The sequence below is a fragment of the Equus quagga genome, chromosome 5, assembly GCF_021613505.1.
Source record: "Equus quagga isolate Etosha38 chromosome 5, UCLA_HA_Equagga_1.0, whole genome shotgun sequence".
In the NCBI taxonomy this organism is placed as follows: domain Eukaryota; kingdom Metazoa; phylum Chordata; class Mammalia; order Perissodactyla; family Equidae; genus Equus; species Equus quagga.
Window position 1 is genome coordinate 13,517,334 of NC_060271.1, and position 22,623 is coordinate 13,539,956.

The 22,623-nt window shown below is 38.7% G+C and overlaps 1 protein-coding gene across 1 annotated transcript in view; it reads left to right on the forward strand.

Moving 5' to 3' along the window:
- The window catches only part of EIF2B3 (eukaryotic translation initiation factor 2B subunit gamma), a 128,876-nt gene that overhangs the window by 22,019 nt on the left and 84,234 nt on the right, over positions 1-22,623 (forward strand). Inside the window, exon 4 of the mRNA XM_046661617.1 lies at positions 21,368-21,527. Coding sequence (XP_046517573.1) covers positions 21,368-21,527 — 160 coding nt within the window. The remainder of the gene's footprint in view (positions 1-21,367; positions 21,528-22,623) is intronic.

Sequence of the window (22,623 nt, forward strand, 5' to 3'; positions counted from 1 at the left end):
TTCTCATTGAAATAAGTGAAGCCACTAGCTAAAAATGAGGGAGAGGGATGTTGAAGTTTTAAGGAAGGATGAGAAATATGAAATAATCTCAAAGAATGTGAGATGAGTTGACTAGAGAAATGTATTGCTAGATAGTGCTAAGAATCCTTTTGAGATTTCGATTATCTATTTAAAGTGAGACTAGCCAATTCCATAATGAGTTTTTCCTTCTGTGTTCAGCTTCTTGGGTTTAGGTGCAAGATAGGCAGAGAGTTGGGATTTAACCAACACTGCAGCTTTGCCAGATGAATACAAGGGATAAAGAGAGTGGCAAGGAAGGCAAGATATGTATATAAGAGAGTAATTATTGTGATGGACCACCATAAACTGTGTAAATGAGGTCAGCACGTGAATGAGGATGAAAAGTCAGTGTAGTGAATGAATTGAGGGTTCTGTTAGAATCAGAATCACAAGAGTCAGAGTACCAGAAGAAGTGAGTTGAAAAAATAGGAGGTGATGGTCAGAGATTAGGATGTAAGCTCCACGAGGACAGGGATTTTTGTCTATTTTGTCCACTGCTGTATCTCTAGCTCCTGAAATAGTGCCAAGTCATATTAAGGGTTCAATATATGTGTGTTGTGTGATTAATAGGATATTTTAAAATGAGATTTTGAAAGTGGTGCAGTTATTAGTAGTGCCGAGGAACAGGTATGACAAAGTAGTTGAGTGGCTAAGGCGAGGTGGAGAAAAAATAATCAGAAGTGAAAGAGTCAAGAAACCTTAACAATAAGGATGCTGAAATTACTAAGATAATAAAAGAAAGAGTGAGACAGAAGAAGATAATTCTGCAGTCTTTTTAAGAAAATCTTGTACTTACCAAAGTTATGTGTGTACATCAATTAAAGAGTTCAATAGTTCAAAGTTTGTTCCTAAAAATATTAGTCCCCTGCCTCCCTCTCCTCATAGCCTTCTCTGTGAAGGTAGTCACATTCTCTTCTTTTACTAATTATTTTGGGTTTTACCTCTCTGTCTCTAAGTAACGTATTTTGTTGTTAGTGCCTTTGAGTCAATTCCAGCTCCTTGCAACCCTGTGTACAGCAGAGTGGAACCCTGCCCAATGTTTTTGCTCCATCCTCTCACCTTCTGACACTATATCAGACAATGCTCCACTGCTGTTCACAGGGTTTTCATGACCAGTTTTCTTTGGAAGTGGGTGGTTAGGTCCTTCTTCCTAGCCTGTCTTAGTCCTGAAGCTCTGCTGAAACCTGTCCACCATGGATGACCCTGCTGGTATTTGAAATACTGGTGGCATAGCTTTCAGCATCACAGCAACATGCAGCCACCACATTAGGACAAACAACAGATGGGTGGTGTGGTTCCCTGACCAGGAAACGAACCCAGGGTGTGGCGGTGAGAGTGCCAAATCTTAATCACTACACCACCAGGGCTGGCTGCTTAAATTGTTACTTCTTGAATTTTCTCTTTTAAACACCACCTATTGATTCCCTACTATGAAAGATGAGGATTTTGCTCCTCCTATATAGTTATATTGTAATTTTGGAAGATCAGTATTTAGTGTTTATTTGACTGTGTGGTTTGACCATGTAAACTGTTGAGCCTTGTGGTCATCTACAGGTTTTTTTCCTTTTCCCACACCGTTTTTTTCCCTGCAAGGTAATAATCAGCTTCTCTTTTCTTATGCTTAATTTTCTGTGAAATTATTAATTCAACTGCAAACTTTTTACTAGTTGTCTAATCTCCTCTCAAGATGTTTAGACTCATCAGCCAATTCTATCAATTTCATCTTCTTAAAGAAGTCTCCCCCAGAGCTTCTGACCTCCTCCAATGTAGTGGTTGCTTTCCATGCCTGGTACACAGCTGTCATTCTGTCATCTCCCTTAACCATCGTGAGGATTCTCTTTGCTTTTTCAGTTTGATGTCCTGTTTCCTGGAATCCATATTTTCCTTTTTCTTGGTTTGCTCCTCTTGTTTCTATGGAAAACATATCAGAGCTTCCTGACAAAATTTGATTGGGAGCTAAATTTTTTGAGATCTTGCATGTCTTGAAAAATCTCTTTATTCTATCCTCATACTTGATTGATAATTTGACTAGGTATAGAACCATCAGTTGGAAAGCTGATGCCTATGAATTTTGAAGGCATTACTCCATTGTCTTTAGCTTCCAGTGTTGTTGAGAAATCCTGAGCTTTTGTAATGACTAATATTTTGAATGTGACCGACTTTTTCTCTGGAAATTTGTAGCATCTTCTCTTTATCCCACATGTTCTGAAATTTCATGATGATGTACTTTCATGTGAATCTGTTTTATCCATGTGAGCCCTCCAGTCAGTGAACCCTTTCAATTTGCATATTTATGTCCTTCAGTTTAGGTGAATTTTTAAAAATCATTTTGTTGATGAGTCTGTTTTTCCTGTTCTTTTCTGGAAACTTATTCTGATAATGGATCTCTTACACTGTTAGTCGAATTTTCTTAATGTTTTGTCTCATATTGTCTATTTCTTTATCTTTTTGATCAAGTTTGTATACAGATGGGGCATGTCAGCTGTGAACTTCACTGTAGGGTGATAAGCTAATATGGTTGGGCTCTTTTTGGGAGAATATCTTTTTTTTTTTTTTTTTTTTGAGGAAGATTAGTCCTGAGCTAACATCTGCCACCAATCCCCCTCTTTTTGCTGAGGAAGGCTGGCCCTGAGCTAACATCTGTGCCCATCTTCCCTCTACTTTATATGTGGGACACCTACCACAGCATGGCTTGCCAAGCAGTGCCTTGTCCACACCTGGGATCCGAACCGGTGAACCCTGGGCTGCCAAGGCAAGACGTGCGAACCTAACCACTGCATCACTGGGCCGGCCTCTGGGGGAATGTCTTATAACTGTATCTTTAGGTTTTTTTCTCTTATATTGTTCAGAGTCCCCAAAGAAAACTGTTAAATTCGCCTACCTGAAAGGTAAAGAGCTGGCTGCTGGCGTTCTAGGAAATGAGTGAGAGTCAGAGATGGGGGAGGGCATGGATCCTGTATGCATTCTTTTTTAAGCCCCCATTCTTCTGTAAGGCACATCCCCTCTCCCTACTCCCACCTGTGATTCTGCTTCCCCAGTTCAGATATTCTCTATTTTACTCTCTTTATCCCACAGGTGGGACTTGTGCAGTAGTTGGGTTGCACAGAGTGCAAAAGAGGGATCTATCACCCAGCCTTCTTTATTTCTAACTCTTCCCTGCCCAGCTTTCTACCCATATCAGTTTCTGAGCCTTTTGGGGTATCTGGTATAAGTTGAGTTGGTTCTCAGTTTATTTAAGACTGACTTAGGAGTCAGTTTTTCAGTGCTGTATCCTCTCCCATTCTTCCTACTTTTGTAGGTTTATACCCATTTAAAAAATCCTTTTACTGGTATTTCAGTGATCTTTTGGAAAGGAAAGATATAGTTGTACATCTTTAATCTACCATCTTTGCTTAAAAGTTTTACAATCTATAAGGAAGGAGAAAGGTAACAGGGAGTTCAGTAGGTGACTGCAACAAGGATGAGTAGGTTATTTTGTCTGTTGTCATGAGCTTTTAATGAGCTGAGATCATAGTGTGAGAGAAATGGCCTGAAAGTGATAATGAGGAGCAAGGAGTTCATCTATGCTACCTCTGGGCCCTTTGGTGAGAGGACAGTGTGAAGGACAAAGAAAATGTCTTTAACACTTTCTTTGATGCTGTTAAAATCAAGAGTGATAGACTCTTAGGACCATAGAATTAGAAAAGACTAATAAAGACATCTAATCTAATCTTTTACTCTCTACAAGAATCTATTCTTGGGTATTTCCTGTGGAGATTATGCTAGGCTGTGCTTGAAAACCTCCAGTGAGGGTTTCTCATGAGGTTCTAGATATTAGAAAGTTTCTTATGAACTCATCAGTGCTCCCCTTAAATTTCTACTCTTTTTTTGGTGAGGAAGATTCTCCCTGAGCTAACACCTGTGCTGGTCTTCCTCTGTTTTGTATATGGGTTGCCACCTCAGCATGGCTCACGTGTGGTACAGGTCTGCACCAAGGATCTGAATCTGCAGACCTGGGCCATGAAAACGAAGTGTGCCAAACTTATCCACTACACCATGGGGCTGGCCCCAAATTTCTACTTTCTGACCATATTCTGTCTTTGAGCAATTAGAACACATCATCTGGGCCGGCCTGCTTCGGCGGCCCAGGGTTCACTGGTTCAGATCCCGGGTACGGATATGGCACCGCTTGGCAGGCTCTGCTGTGGTGGGCGTCCCACTTATAGGGTGGAGGAAGATGGGCATGGATGTTGGCTCAGGGCCAGTCTTCCTTGGCAAAAAGAGGAGGATTGGCAGCAGATGTTAGCTCAGGGCTTATCTTCTTCCAAAAAAAAAAAAAAAGATAAAAAAAAAAAAGAACACATCACCTTCCTCTTCCTGTGGCAGCCTTTCAGTTATTGGGTCCATCAGTTCTCTTTTCCTGTCTGAGGATTGCTAGTTCCCATAATTTTCAGACCCTATTCCTGCTGGTAACCAGCTAAAGAGATTGAAATAATCTCCAAGTCCTGGCATGTGTCCTATGTCACCAATAAATTAATAATATCTTTATTTTTTAATTCTTGTGTCACCTTGCCAGATTGATTAACATAAAAACAACATTCTTTTCCTAGGCGGGCACAGGTGCCTCCTTGTTGGGCCATTAAAATATCTACTACCCTTCTATTTTATAGGACAAAGTCTGCCAGGCTATCAATTTGAGTTGTTGATATTTGAATGCTTGAACAGAAGCATTAAAAGTGGTGGCCGTGACAATAGAAAGGTTGCAGATTACTTTTTCAAGATCCATTACTCTGAACCAAGGGAAAAATGCTCTTGCAAAAGAATGACCAAACCCTTTTCTATCTACAATTGGGTTATTGGTCAGCATCTATCCAAAATTATAACCACCCTGGCTTCACCCAGGTCTCTTTAATTGATTTGAGAAGGATCCCAGATTTGGTATGTGAGCACTGGAGGGGGGAGTCTTTCTAATGGTGGTGTCAGAGGCAAGAGCAACAACCCCATAACACCCTTGCCATTTATTAGGGAGAGTGGAGTAAATATTTGTGCCACATGAGAAGAAATGTCCAAAACCTTCTAAGGACAAGGCATAAATAGGTTCCTTTGGCCAGATTTGTTTATTAGCTACAAAGGAAGAAACTTCATGGTCAGAAATATAATCATCCTCTCAGAGTACATGGTAATCTGTTTAATGGAATTGTGCAAGTGATTATAAGAGCATTTCATATTTCTATGTACTTGAAACAGCAAACGAGTTTGATTCTTATAAGTCAGATTTTGGCGCAGATATGGGGAAAAGGTAGGTGAAACTACCTTCCCACCGTTCTCCGGACTTTTGATGAATTCCCTACATTGTTCCATTAGGGGGAAGCACATCTGCTTTCCAGTGACTAGTTCCATTACAGATCTCATTGCCCGCCATAAGGATACATCATGAGAAATTATGCTGTAGTCATGTAGACTCCAACAGAGAGTGAATTCATGATCATCTGAATCATATAGGAGTATATAGGTACAAGTATTCATTGGAAGGTAACATAAAGTTTTGTCAGTTCTATTAATGTGTTTTTTTAATTGAAGTCATAATAGTTTATAACATTGTGAAATTTGAGTTGTACATTATCATTTGTTAATCACCATGTATATGTGCCCCTTTACCCCTTATGTCCACTTCCCAACCCCCTTCCCCTCTAGTAACCACTAATCTGTTCTCTTGGTCCATGTGGTTGTTTATCTTCCATTAATGTTTTTGAAGCAAAAGGAAAGGTTTTTGGTCAGTGTCCAAATGTGAGTAAGGGGTATTCCCTTATGAGTAAGAGGCACCCAGTGAAAGGTAGTAACATTGGGGCTTTGTTTTCCAGAGGGACGCTTGTAGATGGATTCGCAAAAACCCGAAGGAGGAGCCAACATTTTGACCAGATAAATTTTTCCATCCTTGTAAGGATAGTGATCAAGTCACTAGTTCAGATGTATCCTGAGTATTATTTGCTCTAGGGCAGATACAACAGTCAGGTTTGCGGAACTAGAAGGTTTCTGCAGGATAGGAATAAAGGGGTGTGAAAAATAAAAGGCCAACCTGAGAACCAAAGCTACCCCTAATAACAAAAGCCATTGTAAGAAGGACTTAAAGAAAGGTGGTTGGGTGTCACCTAAGCAAGAGGTTCAATCTGTAAGGCAATAATCAATATAACAGCAGGGAGTTTTTCTGATTTCATAAGGTTTTGCCACCATCTAAGAATTCCCACTGTGTGCATTAGAGCAGAAAGCATTAAGATACTTGTCAGGACAGATGATATCCTAAATACTTTAATCCAGCAATCTTTCATGTCCAGCTTCCTAAAGGATCTGCTGTGTGCTTTCTAGGTTAAAATGCCAAATATAAACTCATTCTTGAATTTCTTCACTTCATATAAAGAGATCCACAAGAAGGAGTAAAAAAACACTGGTTACAAATGTGGTCATGTGCTTTCAGTACACAGAAGAGTAGATAAAAGAGTTCTGGGGCCGGCCCCATGGCCAAGTGGTTGGGTTGGCGTGCTCCGTTACGGTGGCCCAGGGTTTCACTGTTGGGATCCTGGGCACATGGCACTGCTCATCAAGCCACGCTGAGGTGGTGTCCCACATGCCACAACTAGAAGGACCCACAACTAAAAAATATATATATATTCAACTATGTACCGGGGGGCTTTGGGAAGAAAAAGGAAAAATAAAATAAAATCTTTTTTTTAAAAAAAAAAGAAGAGTTCTCCTAATGGCATGAGAATAACAATAGCAAAGAGAATAACAAATTGTTTGGTGGGAAAGGACATACAAATCTATAGGCCTGGTCCAGAAGCTTGGGAAAGCTGTCTGCTCCACTGTTACCTGCTTTAATTCCTGGAAATCTTACTTCCAGGTCACGAGTTGATGTGCAGGTCCAGTCAGGATTTGGTGTCTTTTTGGATGTGACATGTGAATCCAAGAGTCTACTCCTTGGAGTTTGGTGACACGTTTGGCTTGTTAACAGTACCTCATGAGGTCCTTTCCAGCGAGGCTGGAGGGAGTCTTTCTGGAGGCGTCTTTCCTTCAGGCTGTGGTTTTGATGTCTGATGTTTTTGTCTCCCAAGAGCTCACTGTGGAAAGATTGTTCTACCAAAGTACCATTATTCTATGTGGATTTGATTATGCTTTTACACGATTGAAGTATATCGCCTTTTATCAGTTGTTGATCAAAGGAAGCAGAGGCTAGGTGCATTGAGCATCTTGTTATACAGAGAATAGATTCTTTTTTGTTGTTGTTTTTGAGGAAGATTAGCCCCAACTGCTGCCAATCCTGCTCTTTTTGCTGAGGAAGACTGGCCCTGAGCTAACATCTGTGCCCATCTTCCTCTACTTTATACGTGGGACACCTACCACAGCATGGTGTTTGCCAAGCAGTGCCATATCCGCACCTGGGATCCAAACCGGCGAACCCCAGGCCACCAAGAAGCGGGACGTGTGCACTTAACCGCTGCGCCACCGGGCTGGCCCCTCCTTTTTTTTTTTTGAGGAAGATTGGCCCTGAGCTAACATCCGCTGCCCGTCCTCCTCTTTTTGCTGAGAAAGACTGGCCCTGAGCTAATATCCATGCTCATCTTCCTCTCCTTTATATGTGGGACACCTACCACAGCATGGCTTGCCAAGTGGTTCCATGTCGGCACCTGCGATCCGAACCAGCGAACCCCAGGCTCCCAAAGCAGAACGTGCACAGTTAACTGCTGTGCCACTGGGCCGGCCCCAGGAGAATGGATTCTTATTGAACTTAAGCAAATACATATATTGTCATGAAAATAAGGATATTTTAATAAGAGTTTCAGAATTCTGGAGGGATCAGGTAGGGAGAAAAAGGTAATGCTTCAACCTTTGTTGCAAAGATACACTTTACCAAATTGCTATTAAGTTATAGATAGCTTAAAGGAGAGGAGAAAAATGGGTCCTTTAAATCTGGAAAGCAAAATATCAAAGCAGTCAGTTTCCCATTAAGATTTTAGAAATTCCCACCCAGTTCAATGTTATGATCCTAAAGTTATTAAAAATCTGTATTCTAGAGTACTTGTCAAAGTCGTTTCTATGAACCTCTTTGAAGATGAAGCACTTTTGCAGGCACAATTTTTTGCCAAAGCATCAGAGTAAAACAATAACTGTCTACAAATGACAAAAGACTTTAAAATGCTCATTATTAAAGATCATTATATGAGAGTTCATTATAATGCCTTGTTGACAAGGGAATTTGGTTATTTTTGAGACATACGACATTTTAAGATAATAATTGGAGTTTGATTGATAACATTTTATTAGGACATAACAAATTTTCACGATTTTCACATAATTTCTGGAGCACTTACAACACATACCTGTACAGACACACTGTCAACAAGGCTTAGTGTTACTTCTTATTTGACAATGCTTTCCATGTAATTTAACATATCAAATAAGCCTAATTAAATATCTCTCAGGTCAAAAGACTTTATTTAAAATGTGATTTTTGGGGAAGTTTGTCAAAAATATCAAAAAGGTTTTGGACATTTGACCAATAAGATCACAGATTTTTATGAAACAATACTTAATTATCCATTTAACCAAAATGACATAAAAGATATTAAAGGCAAATACAAGTTACATAGTTCTGAGCAAAACCCAGCTCTTTTAACACTGAGAAAAAGCAGCTTTTCTAAGTAATTGAAGACTTGATAAAGACAAACACAGAACCTTTGTTTCCCAGGCAGATTACATTAAGGGTAAACAAACTTTGTTTACAGTTTCTTATTAAGAGCAGACCAGTAATCTGAGAAGACTTTGTCCTTTTAATAGAGAGAAAAACCAAATTCTAGGGGCTGGCCCCGTGGCCGAGTGGTTGGGTTCGCGCGCTCCGCTGCAGGCGGCCCAGTGTTTTCGTTGGTTCGAATCCTGGGCGCGGACATGGCACTGCTCATCGAGCTGCGCTGAGGCAGCGTCCCGCATGCCACAACTGGAAGAACCCACAACGAAGAATATACAACTGTGTACTGGGGGGCTTTGGGGAGAAAAAGGAAAAAAATAAAATCTTTAAAAAAAAAAAAAAAACAAATTCTAATTTTGCACCAGGGTACTTTTGGTATTAAAAATCATTTTTAAATAAATTTATTTTAATCTTAGCCAGCTTGACCACATATTAAAATTCTTTTTAAAGATTCCTTTTTCACAAATCTTCTACAACTTTTATGTGTGTCTTCTATCTTTTTCTTTCTTATTTTGGAACATTTTATTTTAGGGCAAAATTACTTTCTTTTTCTCTTGAACAAAAATTCATCTCCATTCCTCATACCTTCTCTTCCCGAAAACACACATCCTACTTTCTTTGTCTGCTTTTCATATAGAATCATTTTATCAATTTCAAAAACCTAAAAAGTTTATCTAGAAAATAAATGATACAAGACAGTTATTACAGAATACTTACAGATTTTACTCTTAGAGGATAGCATTATTGACTATGAATTACATTAAATGAATGTAAACCCCTTCTACATAATATAGTTAAAATAAACCATATGCTTTTTGGAAATTACAGTATGAGATTCACTTGTGTCCATAGGTTCATCTTGATCTTGCTCTCCTTGACTGGGAATGACAGAACAGACAGAGGCAACAGGATCCCTACATTATTGCTGAAGAGGGTTGCTCTGAGTTGAGTAGGCAGAATGAAGGTTGGAAAGATGGAACAACAACTTCTAAACTGATGGCAGAGCAATAAATGTCTGGGGAGCCACCATCAGAATTCTCAATCTTGCAAGTACTTCTAAGAAATAGGGGAGGGGCCAGCCCAGTGGTGCAGTGGCTAAGTTCGCACGTTCTGCTTTGGTGGCCCGGGGTTCGCCGGTTCAGATCCCGGGTGTGGACTGATGCACTGCTTCTCAAGCTATGCTGTGACAGGCAACGCATATATAATGTAGAGGAAGACGGGCATGGATGTTAACTCATGGCCAGTCTTCCTCAGCAAAAAGAGGAGGATTGGTGGCACATGTTAGCTCAGGGCTAATCTTCCTCAAAAATAAAATAAAATGTTAGAAAAAAAAAAAGAAAGAAATAGGGCTTCCCCTATTTTTAAACAAAGATTGCTGCCTGACTGTAAATCTGAAAAGACAAGGCAACAAAGTATGAGCCTGTCAAAGAATGATTATAGTCTGGCCTTGAGGAGTTATCACTCTGTATGGGACAGAAAGAGTGGTTGTTCTTATACTGGCCTCTCCATCTGGCCACATAGACCTTTCTGTTGCTCAGTTTACTGTGGTATAAGAGCAAGGCTTTCAAACATGTTGGATCATTCCACAGCAAGAAATATAGTGTATATTATGGTCTAGTATATACCTACGTGTATAAAACCATTTAAGTAACTGAAATAAAAGTTTAATAAACTGACATGTTTCCTATTTTTAGTATATTCCATATGTGCATTCTATTTTGCATTTTAGGAAATTATTTTATTTATATATAGATAATAAATTTATAATGAATTTATCAATATTGATAAATGTAGATACCATGTATATTCTCTATTTAAATAAATGTTAATCATAATTTATCAATGGTCTGTGACCATAGTTTAAAAAATAAAAAGTTACAGTAAATCCTTCTATAGTTGGAGAAAGCTCTCATGGGATTCTGTCGCTTTTCATCTTACAAACAGGTGCCTACTGGTCTATTTGCATTCTCCCAGCATCAGTGTACACAGTTTGCACAGAGTTAATTTATGTTTCTTACTCTAAGTGTTCTGATATTTTCTCTTTGGTTCATTTTGTGTTCTCAGCTCTTCTTTCAGCTTTTTAAAACTATTTGTAATCTTTGCTTTCCAATGAAAACTAGGAAGCAGGCAATTGTGCAGTGTCTGTCATATATTAGCATTCTGTAATAGATTAGCAAATCCATAAACGCATTTCATAATTTCTAGAAGCATGTTTCTCTTTACAGCAAACTTTTCAGTGTGGCACAAAACATGTGTATTGATAGACCCAAATATTGTTTTTCTCTCTGTAAAAAAGTTAGAAAACCAAAATTAGACAAACTTATGTTTAGCAATCAATGTCTCAGTATACCATCCTGTCTGGAAATGATTTAGATATTCAATGACTATCTATTTCTTTTTCTTTTTTCTTCTTCTCCCCAAAGCACCCCCAGTACATAGTTGTATGTTCTAGTTGTATGTCCTTCTGGTTGTGCTGTGTGGGACGCTGCCTCAGCATGGCCTGACGAGCAGTGCAATGTCCATGCCCAGGATCCAAACCAGCAAAACCGAAGTAGAGGGCGTGAACCCAACCGCTTGGCCACGGGGCCGGTCCCTGAATATCCGTTATTTAGTTTAACTTAGTATAAGCTTTTATCTTATTTACATTTATTTAAACATTTGTTCTTAACAAATATGTTTGTATGAGACCTTAAATAATTAACCATCATCTTAAATTATTTTTCTTGTTAACAAATTCTGTAACAGAAATATCATGAGCTTATTTGACTAATAAACCCAGGTAGAAAAAGTTGTATGTTTGCATTACATTCAGTATCGATAACTCTGAAGACATGCTTGTTTTTATTAAACCAACAAACTAAAATTCTTTCTTGCGTATCAAAGATTATTTCAGATCATGTGAGCTTGAAAAACATTTGGGTTAGTTTCTGTATTTCTGACAGTTTTAGGAATACTTAATTTATATAAATGTTTAACTTTGGCAGTATTATCCAGAGGTAGAAAAATATCATATAATGTATATAAGACATACAAACATAGATATACAGACAGACACAGAGATCTTTAAAAATTTTAGCCATGTCTCAGATACAAAACTCAAGAGAATACTTGGATCCAAATTGTTTCTGGCAGAGGGACTAAGTTAAGATTACCTACTCAGATGGCCAAAGATTTTAATAAAAGATTTTTTTTTATTTGTATGCTGTAAAGATCCTTTTTGAAGTCATTTTGTCTTTTAGAAACTTATTCATACCAGGCAAGAATGCATTCCATTGTTTCTGAAAGGTTTGGAATCCTCTTTTAAGGGTACCCCTTAAGGTGGACTTCTCTGAAACAAAGTTTCCCCAGAACAGCCATTACAATTTCAAATTATTCAAAAGTTCACCCATTTCCAGAAGGGCATAAGAGCCTAGTCCGTACACCAGATGGAACCTGTCTTGCTTTTGATTCTCTAAAATGTCTCTACTTTGAGGGGCCCTTTTTTCCAAAAGCTCTTCTAAAACACCAGGAATTATGTGTTTTCTCCCCTTTTGAACATGATAGGTCACTTGCAAGGAGTCTTCAACATACCAATTAAAATAAGCTTCATATTTCACTTGCTTAATTTTAGATCTCTTATTTTCCAATTGTGTACAAATAAACTAATTTAGGTATTTCAAAAGAGCCCCATTGGGGCCAAGCAAGTTTTAAATCATCCTTGGTATACCAGTACCATTTCTTTAAAAATTTATATGCAGAGGGCCTATAATTTTTAAACATAAATCCAGCATAAGTCCCAAATGGGGGTTGAGTCCTTGTAGCAGTCTTAGACTATGTACTTTGCATTGTAATTCCAGCAAGAGTCCCAACTGGGTGTTGAGTCTCCATAGCAGTCTTAGACAGCATACTTCCGTTATAATTCCAGCAGGAGTCCCAAACAGGAGTTGAGTCCCCGTAGCAGTCTTAGGCTGCGCACCTCTCATTACAAGTATGTACTCACCCAAAGAGAAAGTAAATTCCCTTCAAACAGTTCAAAAAGACACCCAGAATAAAAGCCAGAACCTCAACCAAGGTGGGAGATTTGGAACCAAGAGGACTTACCACCTGAACCTAAGGTCATCAGAGAAACAATGGAGCACGAAGGGCTCATGCAAGTACCTTGCTTGAAACCAGCGATGGTGCTGGAAACAGGCAGGAAGTCACTGCAGATCTCACTTCTGACACCAAATATGTCAACTTAAAGAAAAGAGGCAACTGCAAAACAAAAGGAGGGCTTTTACTTGGGGTATTAGAATTATAATTTAGGGGACACAGATTCTGGTAGCAGCCAGAAAAGTATCCTTCTGAGGAGTAAAAGTCAGGAGTTTTTATTAGCAAAAAAGAAAGCCCAGAACAATTACCTCAGTTGTTTTTTAAGATTTACGATTGGAGGGTAAATTTATATTACAGGTCGTTGGCTTACTCAACAACATCTTGCACTTACCAGAAAAAGTGTATTTTTGCACAGTCCTTCAGAAAATCCTTTCTCAGCAAATAACTCCCTTTTGGCAAGTTAGCAAGATCAGCACAGTTTCTTATTTTTAGCAAGATAGAGTCCAGAGTAAAAAATGGAGTCACTGCTGATAACTTGTTTCACAGTTCCAAACTGGAATTTTATGGATTAGAACCCTAAAAGTATGTAATTACTCAGGCTATTGCTGAAAATGTATTTAGAGACACATCCTTTAACGAATGAACTTGGATAGTAACATTCTCTTTAACCAGGATAGTTAGCTGGTTATGGATTTTTGTGCTTGACTTCTCTGATTAACTAAGAGTTGTCATACATGTCATACATGGATTATTACTTTTGAAAGAATTCAAGTTTAATTAAATGTGCTGAGCATCAAAATTATACTTAACATGATTTAATCTTTCTTGATGATTCCTAAAGTTGATGAGAAACTCAGGACTTTAAGGTCACCACCATTATTAACGCCACCGAACCCAGAACATAGCTCTAGATAAAGAATTGAAACTAGCTTGACCCCTGTAATCATACAGTTTTATGCCATGAAGGATTTCAGAGCTGGTGCAGCCCTCTCATCTTATAGATGAGGAAACTGAGGCCCAAAGAGGGAATGACTTAGTCAAAGTCACATGTGGAATTTATAGGAAAGGAAAACATACCTAATCTTAGAAGGTGCTTTTTGGGGGTGATAAAATTCTGATTTTAGTTTTGTTTTTTGTTTTTTTTTAACTTAGTTGTCTTTGTCTCATGTTGTTATAAACTCCCCTTTGTTACAGCCCCTAACCACCCTCTGCTGACCTTCTCCCAACCTTTCTAGTTTCCAAGTAAACTGAACAGTATTTCTATGTCATACCTCAGGATGAAATTAAAATTCAAGTTACAGGCAGAAAATATGTAATGTAATTTTAAGAGCATTTTCCATGGTCTTAAAATGGGGCAATAATGTTTTTATCCTGTGGACTGTTTATGTCTGACCAAAGAAAAAGAATGAAATTATTTGATATAAATTCAGAATAATAAATTATTTCAAAGTGAAGGTTTGATTTGAGAGGACAAGAAAGCCTTTGTTATTTCTCTATTAATATCAGTGCATTTGGAGATTAAAATTAAATTGCAGATATCTAAATCCTGGAAGAGAGGTGACTAGCATTTTTATAGAGAACTCATTTAACAGAGTTAGAAATTAACACATTCTCGGTTACTTTTTAGCTTCATACAGGAAGGATGAGTAGAATTCCTCTATTTGTTCTTAACCCAAAGAGGAAAACTTCCCATAGGGAAAGTGAATGAACTATAATTATTGGAACTATAAATGTTGAACCTTCATTTTAAAATTATAAATGTAGGGGCCAGCCCCGTGGCCGAGTGGTTAAGTTCCTACAACCTGCTTTGGCGGCCCAGGGTTTTGCCAGTTAGAATCCTGGGCGCAGACATGGCACTGCTCATCAAGCTATGCTGAGGTGGCATCCTATATGCCATAACTAGAAGGACCTGCAACTAAAAAAATACACAAGTATGTAATGGGGGGCTTTGGGAGAAAAAGGGAAAAAAAAATCTAAAAAGATTCTTCGAAGAAAAGAATTATAAATGTAGCATATCACCCTCCAGCCATGCCCTCCAGGACAGCTGAATCTGATTTCTTTCAGACATTGCTGCCTGTCCTTTGGAGGCAGCAGGTTTGTTGCTTTAAGAGCTGCAAAATTGCCTTTGTGGCCCCTGTCCTAACTCTGAACGGTCGAAATCTCTACAAAGAGGTCACTCAGCTCTGTCAGGAATATACTGTTTTTAAACATCTAAAGTTGGATTTTTTTTGTTTTTTGGGGAAGATTAGCCCTGAGCTAACTGCTGCCAATCCTCCTTTTTTTGCTGAGGAAGACTGGCCCTGAGCTAACATCCATGCCCATCTTCCTCTACTTCATATGTGGGATGGCGACCACAGCATGGCCTGCCAAGTGGTGCCATGTCTGCACCTGGGATCTGAACCGGCAAACCCCCAGGCCCCTGAAGCAGAACATGTGCACTTAACTGCTGCGCCACCAGGCCGGCGCCCTAAAATTGGATGTTTTAATCTTTGAGTCAGCTTAACATTTGTACTAACATTTACTGATGCTTTTGTTTGCCTCTGTGTATACAAAGATAAAAGACCTCCTTATGAAGTTCAAAGTCTGTATGGGGAAAAAAGCCCGTGTAATCCAATTTAGAGATTTAAGGTCTATAATGGATCAGAAAAGACTTCACCTCTGGAGGAGATAATATATTGGCTCTGCCCTTTTTAAATCTTTTTTTTTTTTAAAGATTGGCACCTGAGCTAACAACTGTTGCCAATCTTTTTTTTTTTTTGCTTTTTCTGCCTTGTCTCCCCAAATCCCCCTGATACATAGTTGTGTATCTTAGTTGCAGGTCCTTCTAGTTGTGGCATGTGGGACGCCGCCTCAACGTGGCCTGACAAGCGGTGCCATGTCCACGCCCAGGATCCAAACCAGTGAAACCCTGGGCTGCTGCAGTGGCACGTGGGCCGGCCCCAGCTCTGCCCTTTTTAATAACTTTGCTAAGACCTGAATCTTGATGGATGAATGTGGAGTGGGGTGGGAAGACAGAATAGAGAATGCGTTCTTGGCAGTTTACTCTAGCAAATTAATATTAGCTATGTGGAGGGGAAATTGTAGGAAAGAAGCCTGAATTAGGTAGGTGGAGTCCTATTCTGAAGACCCTTAATGTCATGATAAGGAATTTGAACCCAGTCCCGTAGAGCAGTGATCTCCAAAGTGGGGTGTTCTCAAAGCCAGGGAGTGTGCAGGATGGAGTACCAGAGGAACATATTAGAATCTCTAATTCTTTCAGTTTTTCTTCTTTCAAAACTATTTTTGTATATATTATATAAAAAGCATGTTGTATCGTTTATAGTGATTTGTGTATTTTTAAACAAACTTAAAAAGTAAGTGGGAGTAAGTGGATAAGTCTTCAACATTTTTTTTTATGTTTGGAGAACACTATTTTAGGGTGTCTTTAAGCAGGGAAATGAAATAAGCAGCAGAAATTGGAATATGGATTAGAATAGGGGAAACCTGGCGTAAGAGAGACGAGTTAAGAGAGTAGAAAAATATTTTGAGGCCTGAATTAAGGCAGTGCAGTGGAAATAAAAGAGGAGGACTTGGGGACCAGTGAGATGTTGGGGTGGGGGACTGGGTAGGAGAGGGAGGACTTCATTCCTAGACTTTGGCCAGATTCCTCATTTAAGATCCTGGATGGTGGTGACACTATGACTAAGCTAAGGAACACAGGAAGGATATTGAGCTCTAAGCCTAAGGATTATCACATTTCTTTCTTACCGAGTTGGTCATTCCTTCCTGTACCTACTACTCCACCCTCAGTAAAAACAGTGGCATTTGGCCCTTTGCTGTGCTCTTTGGGGACTGCAGACTGAGAATCTTTTCCAAGCGTTTTCAACCAAAATTGAGCTTGGGGAGGTCTCCACTGCAGTTAGCCAATGGTGTTTATTAAAGCACCAAACTATTCTTGGGGATTGGATTGAGATTGGCCCACATAGGAAAATGTAAATTGTGACCATTCATGGTCATACCAAATAACTGAACTCATTAGTTCCATGTGGGCAGGGGTGGAGTGCAGAGTGGTGATTTGGATCATAGCCATCGTTTGTGGAAGTGCTGGGTGGGTATAAGCGTGGTAGTTACCTTGCCCTGACAGTTTTTTTCCAGGGGAGTATGTGTCTCTTTCTCCATGCCATAGGAAATTGTTTGCCAGATTGTGTTATTTATAACAATCTGTCATAGAACAGCTGCCAGAAAAGAAAAGAGGCTATTCCCAGTAGCTGTCCCCACCTCCCACCCCACCATTACCACCACACACACATCCGGTTTTCTGATTTAACTTTTGTTTTTTTCTTCTAGTTTTACTCTGTGGTTTTGGCTTGATTAAAAATGTTCTTGTAATGAGAGATTTCTGGGCTTTGCCATGGCTTGGTAATTGGGTTTTCTAAGCTTAATTTGTTTGCTTTAGCCAAGACTAACTGGCAGCAGTTTGGGTTTTGAATTCCTGGGTGTCTTGATTTCTCCCCAAACACTAAAGTGCAGTCTTCTGCCGTCCCTTGAAGACCTTGTATGTTTCCAGTTTGTCAAAAATGCACACATTTGCTGTCCTTAAGAGCTGTGCTTTTTGCCCTTGACCTTGCCCTGGCTGCTCTAGAGGAGCAACCTTGGGATAAGGCATCCTGAGGACTCTTGGAGTAGTCAGTGGGGAGGCCTGTGGAGATGCCGGTTGGTCTCTGCAGTAAAAGAGGCATATTATTGGCGTTAGAAGAGAACTCCTCCTCCCAAACACAAGCAGCTGAGGGTCGGTGTGCCCCGGGGACTTGCAAGTTAATTGCACTTCAGATATACGGTTGCTTCACAGTCCAAACAGTCTGTGTTTATTCATGGTTTGTGGTCACACGTGATCAGAAATACTTCTGGCTCTTAGCAGTTTTTCCACTTTCTCTTTGTGGGCTCCAGTTAGTAGAAGAACATTTGCATTTCTAGTGTGGGCTTTACATTTTTAGAATAAAAATCAAAACAGTAGTCATTTATATTCTTTCTATTACACCTTCTATAAAAATGTAAAGAAAAATAGTATTATGAAGATGTAAGGATGATTTAGTTTTCCTTTGAGACTTGTTTCTTCCAGCATTTCCAGCTTTGGAAACAAAGTACATTGATCAGACAGCAAAGACTTTCCTTTGGAAGTGGTAGAGCTGTAAAGAGGACGGGAATGTGTTTGGACTCAGTGAATCTTACATGGTGCATTCTCTGGGAACACAGGCAGGAGAGGGCCTGACAGAGTAGCACCTTCATCTGTATCCCAGGCCCTGGCCTTTCAGACTGACGCCTTTCTTTTCACACTGAGAACAGATGGCAACCAGACACTGGGGGGAGGAGCCTGTTCCTTGTGCTCTTTGGGGATTTTGCATTCAGCTTAGCAAAAAGTCATCTAAAAGCAAAGAGAAAAATGAGGCTGCAGACTGTTCACAATTATGCAGGACTTGTTTGGCATTCACTCTACTGACAGATTTATTTTTTGCAGATATTGAATGATAACAGCATTTATTTTCCAAAACGGCATTGTCCCCACTTCAGAGGCATCTGGATTGGGGTCATGTTCTTCACTTTGGGGTACACTTAGTAACTCAATTTATTGTAGAGCAGTCAGCTTGCAAAAATCAGTCATCTTATTAGAGAAACTTAGAAAAATAGAAAAGAGATTTTTTTTTCTTCAGCAAACCGTCATTTTCATTATAGTGAAATGAGGCAACTTCTGTAGTGACATGTCTTTAGTAATGGCCCGTGCGCCCTGCCTTTCTAAGCATTGTTGTGAGAAGTAGATTCTGTAGGCTGTTTCTTCCTTAGCTGGCGTGTTATAGGCTGACTTGTGAAGGTTTGGTGGTTCCTGGATAGTGAGTTGCAGTCTTAGGAATTTTTTTCCTAAGAAGAAATATATGGAGAGACTTTTTTTTTTTGTGGCTCAGAGTTAAGATTCAGAAGGAAGTAAGAGAGCCTTAAGTAGAAGAGTAGGGAAAAAAATCCACATTTGAACTTCTTAACCTAAAGAGGCCTTCAAAAGGAATTGTTTAGGTATAAATAATGAGTTATATGTAGAAAAAGAAATGATGGTTCTGGTACAGATTGTATGTTCAGGGTAAGAAATCTCGGGCAGTAAGACAAGGCATTCTGATTTTTGAGCCTTACTTTCTGAGCAAATATGACTCTGCTTTCCTAGAATGTGGGTTGAAATCATCCGTTTCCCCACCCAAAGGAGGAATCTTGATTTTAAAGTCTTGGAAAAGTTGGAACCACTTACAAAAATTTCCACGTCGATATCCACTTTACTCTTAAACCAGTGATAATTTAGTTCAGTGTTTTTCAGACTTTTTAAAGTACAGACCGTGTTTTCCAAACCAAAGCTTATACAGAAGCCTAGAAAATAAAATTAATTAAAGAGCTGCTGCCCTGGTTGACTCAGGAAGGGCAGTAGGAACCAGGCTTTCCCTAAGCCACCTTTGGGAAAGAGTAGGTATGCTATTGAGAAACAGTGTAGTCGATTTAGATTGCGATATAAGGAATTTTCCAGTTGATTGTTTTTGGCCTTCTGTTTTCTGCATTTATGATAAAACGTAATGGCAGAATGTATAGATAGAAATTTGTTTCAAATATATTAAGTAATCTTTCTTAGCCACTCACATTTGATACTTTCTAGTCCAACTTTCCTCCAGGTTCCAGAATAGTGTCTGACTGAGCATAGAGTAAGTGTTCAATAAATGTTACATAAGTGAATCATGGCAAGTTATAATCCAGTTTCTGCTTGAGCACTTCTAATGATGGGAAACTCATTTCCTTACCAAATTATTCTTTTTGACTAGCTCTGATTGACAGATATAAGTTAATATGGAAACCAAAAATACTTCTGTTCATGTTTTACCTATTCATTTTTAGTTTTGCTGTTGGGCTATTCAGGTGAAATTTAGTTCTTCCTTAAGACTGTCAAGTATTTGAAGAGTGCTATAACCCCACTCCTACTCCTTGTCCTGCGCAGGGTCCCCCACACACAATCTTTTCTTTTCCCTACTGAACAACTTTTGTTCTTTCAGCTGTCACAGTTTCTCGCTCTTTCACCATCTTGATCATCTTATTGGTAGTTTTTCAGTTTATCAAGTTTGCTCTTAAAATATGATACTCCAACTGGTATCTAGTACCCATAGATTGGGGACTAGACAGACCAAAATTTAGAGTATCTGCCTAAGATCTAAATTCGGGTCTCTTTGGTACCCAGTACTGCAGACTAGAACCTCCCTTAAAAGGATCTTCAAACTAGCAAAGTTATATTTCTTTAAACACTGTTCAATAGTACAAATTCTTTAGTTAAATGAATAGTCATCACTAGTTGTTAGATCTTAGATAGTTACATATCTACTATAAACCTGTTTCTTTGTAAAGTATAAATAATAATAGCACAGTAGCATAGGGGTTTTGAAGATTGAGATAATGCGTACAAAGTGTTAATCATAATTCCTAGCCAATAGTATACATTCTATAAATGTTAATTATCAATGTTAGTTATTATTGTAATTAATCTGAATTACTAAAATTGCCATCAGAAAACCCACTGCTGTGAGAAAATCTTTTTTTTTAATCTTGAGGAAGATTAGCCCTGAGCTGACATCTGCCACCAATCCTCCTCTTTTTGCTGAGGAAGATTGGCCCTGAGCTAACATCTGTCCCCATCTTCTTCTGCTTTATATGTGGGATGCCTGCCACAGCAAGCAGTACATAGTTCTGCACCTGGAATCTGAACCGGCAAACCCTGGGCTCCCAAAGCAGAGCATGCAAGTTTAACCACTATGCCACTGGGCCAGCCCAAGAAAATCTTTTTTTACTTTATTAATTCATTCATCAGACAGTTACTGTCTACTATGTGCCACGCAGGCACTGTGGTAGTAGGGTCTCATATTTTTTTACCCCAAAAAATGAGGACTAATAATAATAATAGTGACAATCCCATACTCATGGAATTGTTATAAGGATTAAATGAGTGCTTTTATACATACCTGAGGTTGTATTGTAATTGTTTACTAACAAGACTGATTTCCCAAAGAGGGGGGCGTTGTATTATCTTCATCCTGTTATTTCCTAGTACTGTAGCAAAGTGACTGCTTTATAGTATTTCCTAACTATATTGAATCATCAAACTATGTGAAAATGCTTTTTAAGCTGTAAAGGGATGTATAAATTTAAGATCATTAATTCCATAGTCATGGAAATAGACAATGTGGTGGTTTTCAGGTTCCGTTCCTTAGTGCCCAGGATTCCAGAGGTGACTCAGGGATGGTAGCAGTAAGGCACACACAAAAGGGAGGTCGATAGTTCAGGCTCTCCTCCAGCGCAGTTCAATTAGAATAACCCCATTTATTTTACTTACTCTGCTGCTGTGAAAAAGGTTTGAAAACAAGTGTCCAGTTTGTGTTGCTTCTAAGCCATTGTAAGTTTATCCTGTGATGATTTGTGTGATCCATTGTTTTTTTGTGATAATTGACTTTCCCTTTCTCCATGTGACAGACAGATGTACTGGTCCTGAGCTGTGATCTGATAACAGATGTTGCCTTACATGAGGTTGTGGACCTTTTCAGAGCTCATGATGCATCACTTGCCATGTTAATGAGAAAAGGCCAAGATAGCTTAGAACCAGTTCCAGGTCAAAAGGGAAAAAAAAAAGCAGGTAAGGAAACTGGAGTTTGATTTATTTGTTTGTTGGGTTTTTATAATTTTTATTTTGTCATTCATGCTTTTACTTAAGAAACATTTATTGAGAACCTACTGCACTGTAGGTACCATGCTAGGGGTTGATGACATAAAGTCAAATAAGACACAGTCCCTGTCTTGAAGAGGCTTATAACTATTGATTAGGTTCTGTAATATCCAATAGGCTTTTTGTATGCAGAGAGGAGCATCTGAACTGTTTGTATTGTATTTAAGGCTCAAAAAATTGAATGCAATTTATCTAAGAAACAAAAAAATCTAATTTAAAATCAGTTCTTTTGAAAGTATTTAAACCTTGATTACAAATTTAATTAGATACATTTAAGCAATTAAAATTATTACAAATTTAGTATGATTGATTCTTCTGAGTACTCCAATCATCCTAAATAACCAATAAACGAGATAGTTGTTAACCATACTTTGTTTTCTTAGGATTACAAAATATTTGTCTTGATGTTTTCCTAGGATTCTAGTAGTAGGTTATTTAATTTTTTTTAATCTTCAGAGAGTTATAGTAATCTTACCAGACCAAAAAGAAAAGGAATAATACTCTAGTCCAGCCAAGGTTACAGAAATTGGTTTATTGACCTGTTGTCAGTTTTTGATAAGGCATAATTCCTGATTGCTTTCCCCAGAGTATTTCAAACCTGAGTTACCAATTCCCTGACTGCTACTTTTTTGAAAAGTAGTTTCTTAGTTCTTTCTCCTCTTCACCTGAATCATTTCTATATTTTCATATTCTAGGTCACTAATCCTCTCCTCCATAAGGTCTGCTGTATTTTTTGTGCTTTCTACATTATTTTTTATCTCACTGATTGTGTTCTTCCTCTCCAGAATTTCTGTTTGGCTTTTTTTTTAAGCTTCAGTCTCTTTGGTGAGGTATTCCTTCTGTCATTAATTTTCTTCCTGAGCTCATTGAACCATCTTTCTGAGTTTTCTTGTAACCCATTGAGTTTCCTTATGACTGCTATTTTGAATTCTCCGTCAGATTGTAAGTTTCTGTGACTTCAGATTTGGTTTCTAGAGAGTGGTCATTTTCCTTCTGTTCTGCCGTG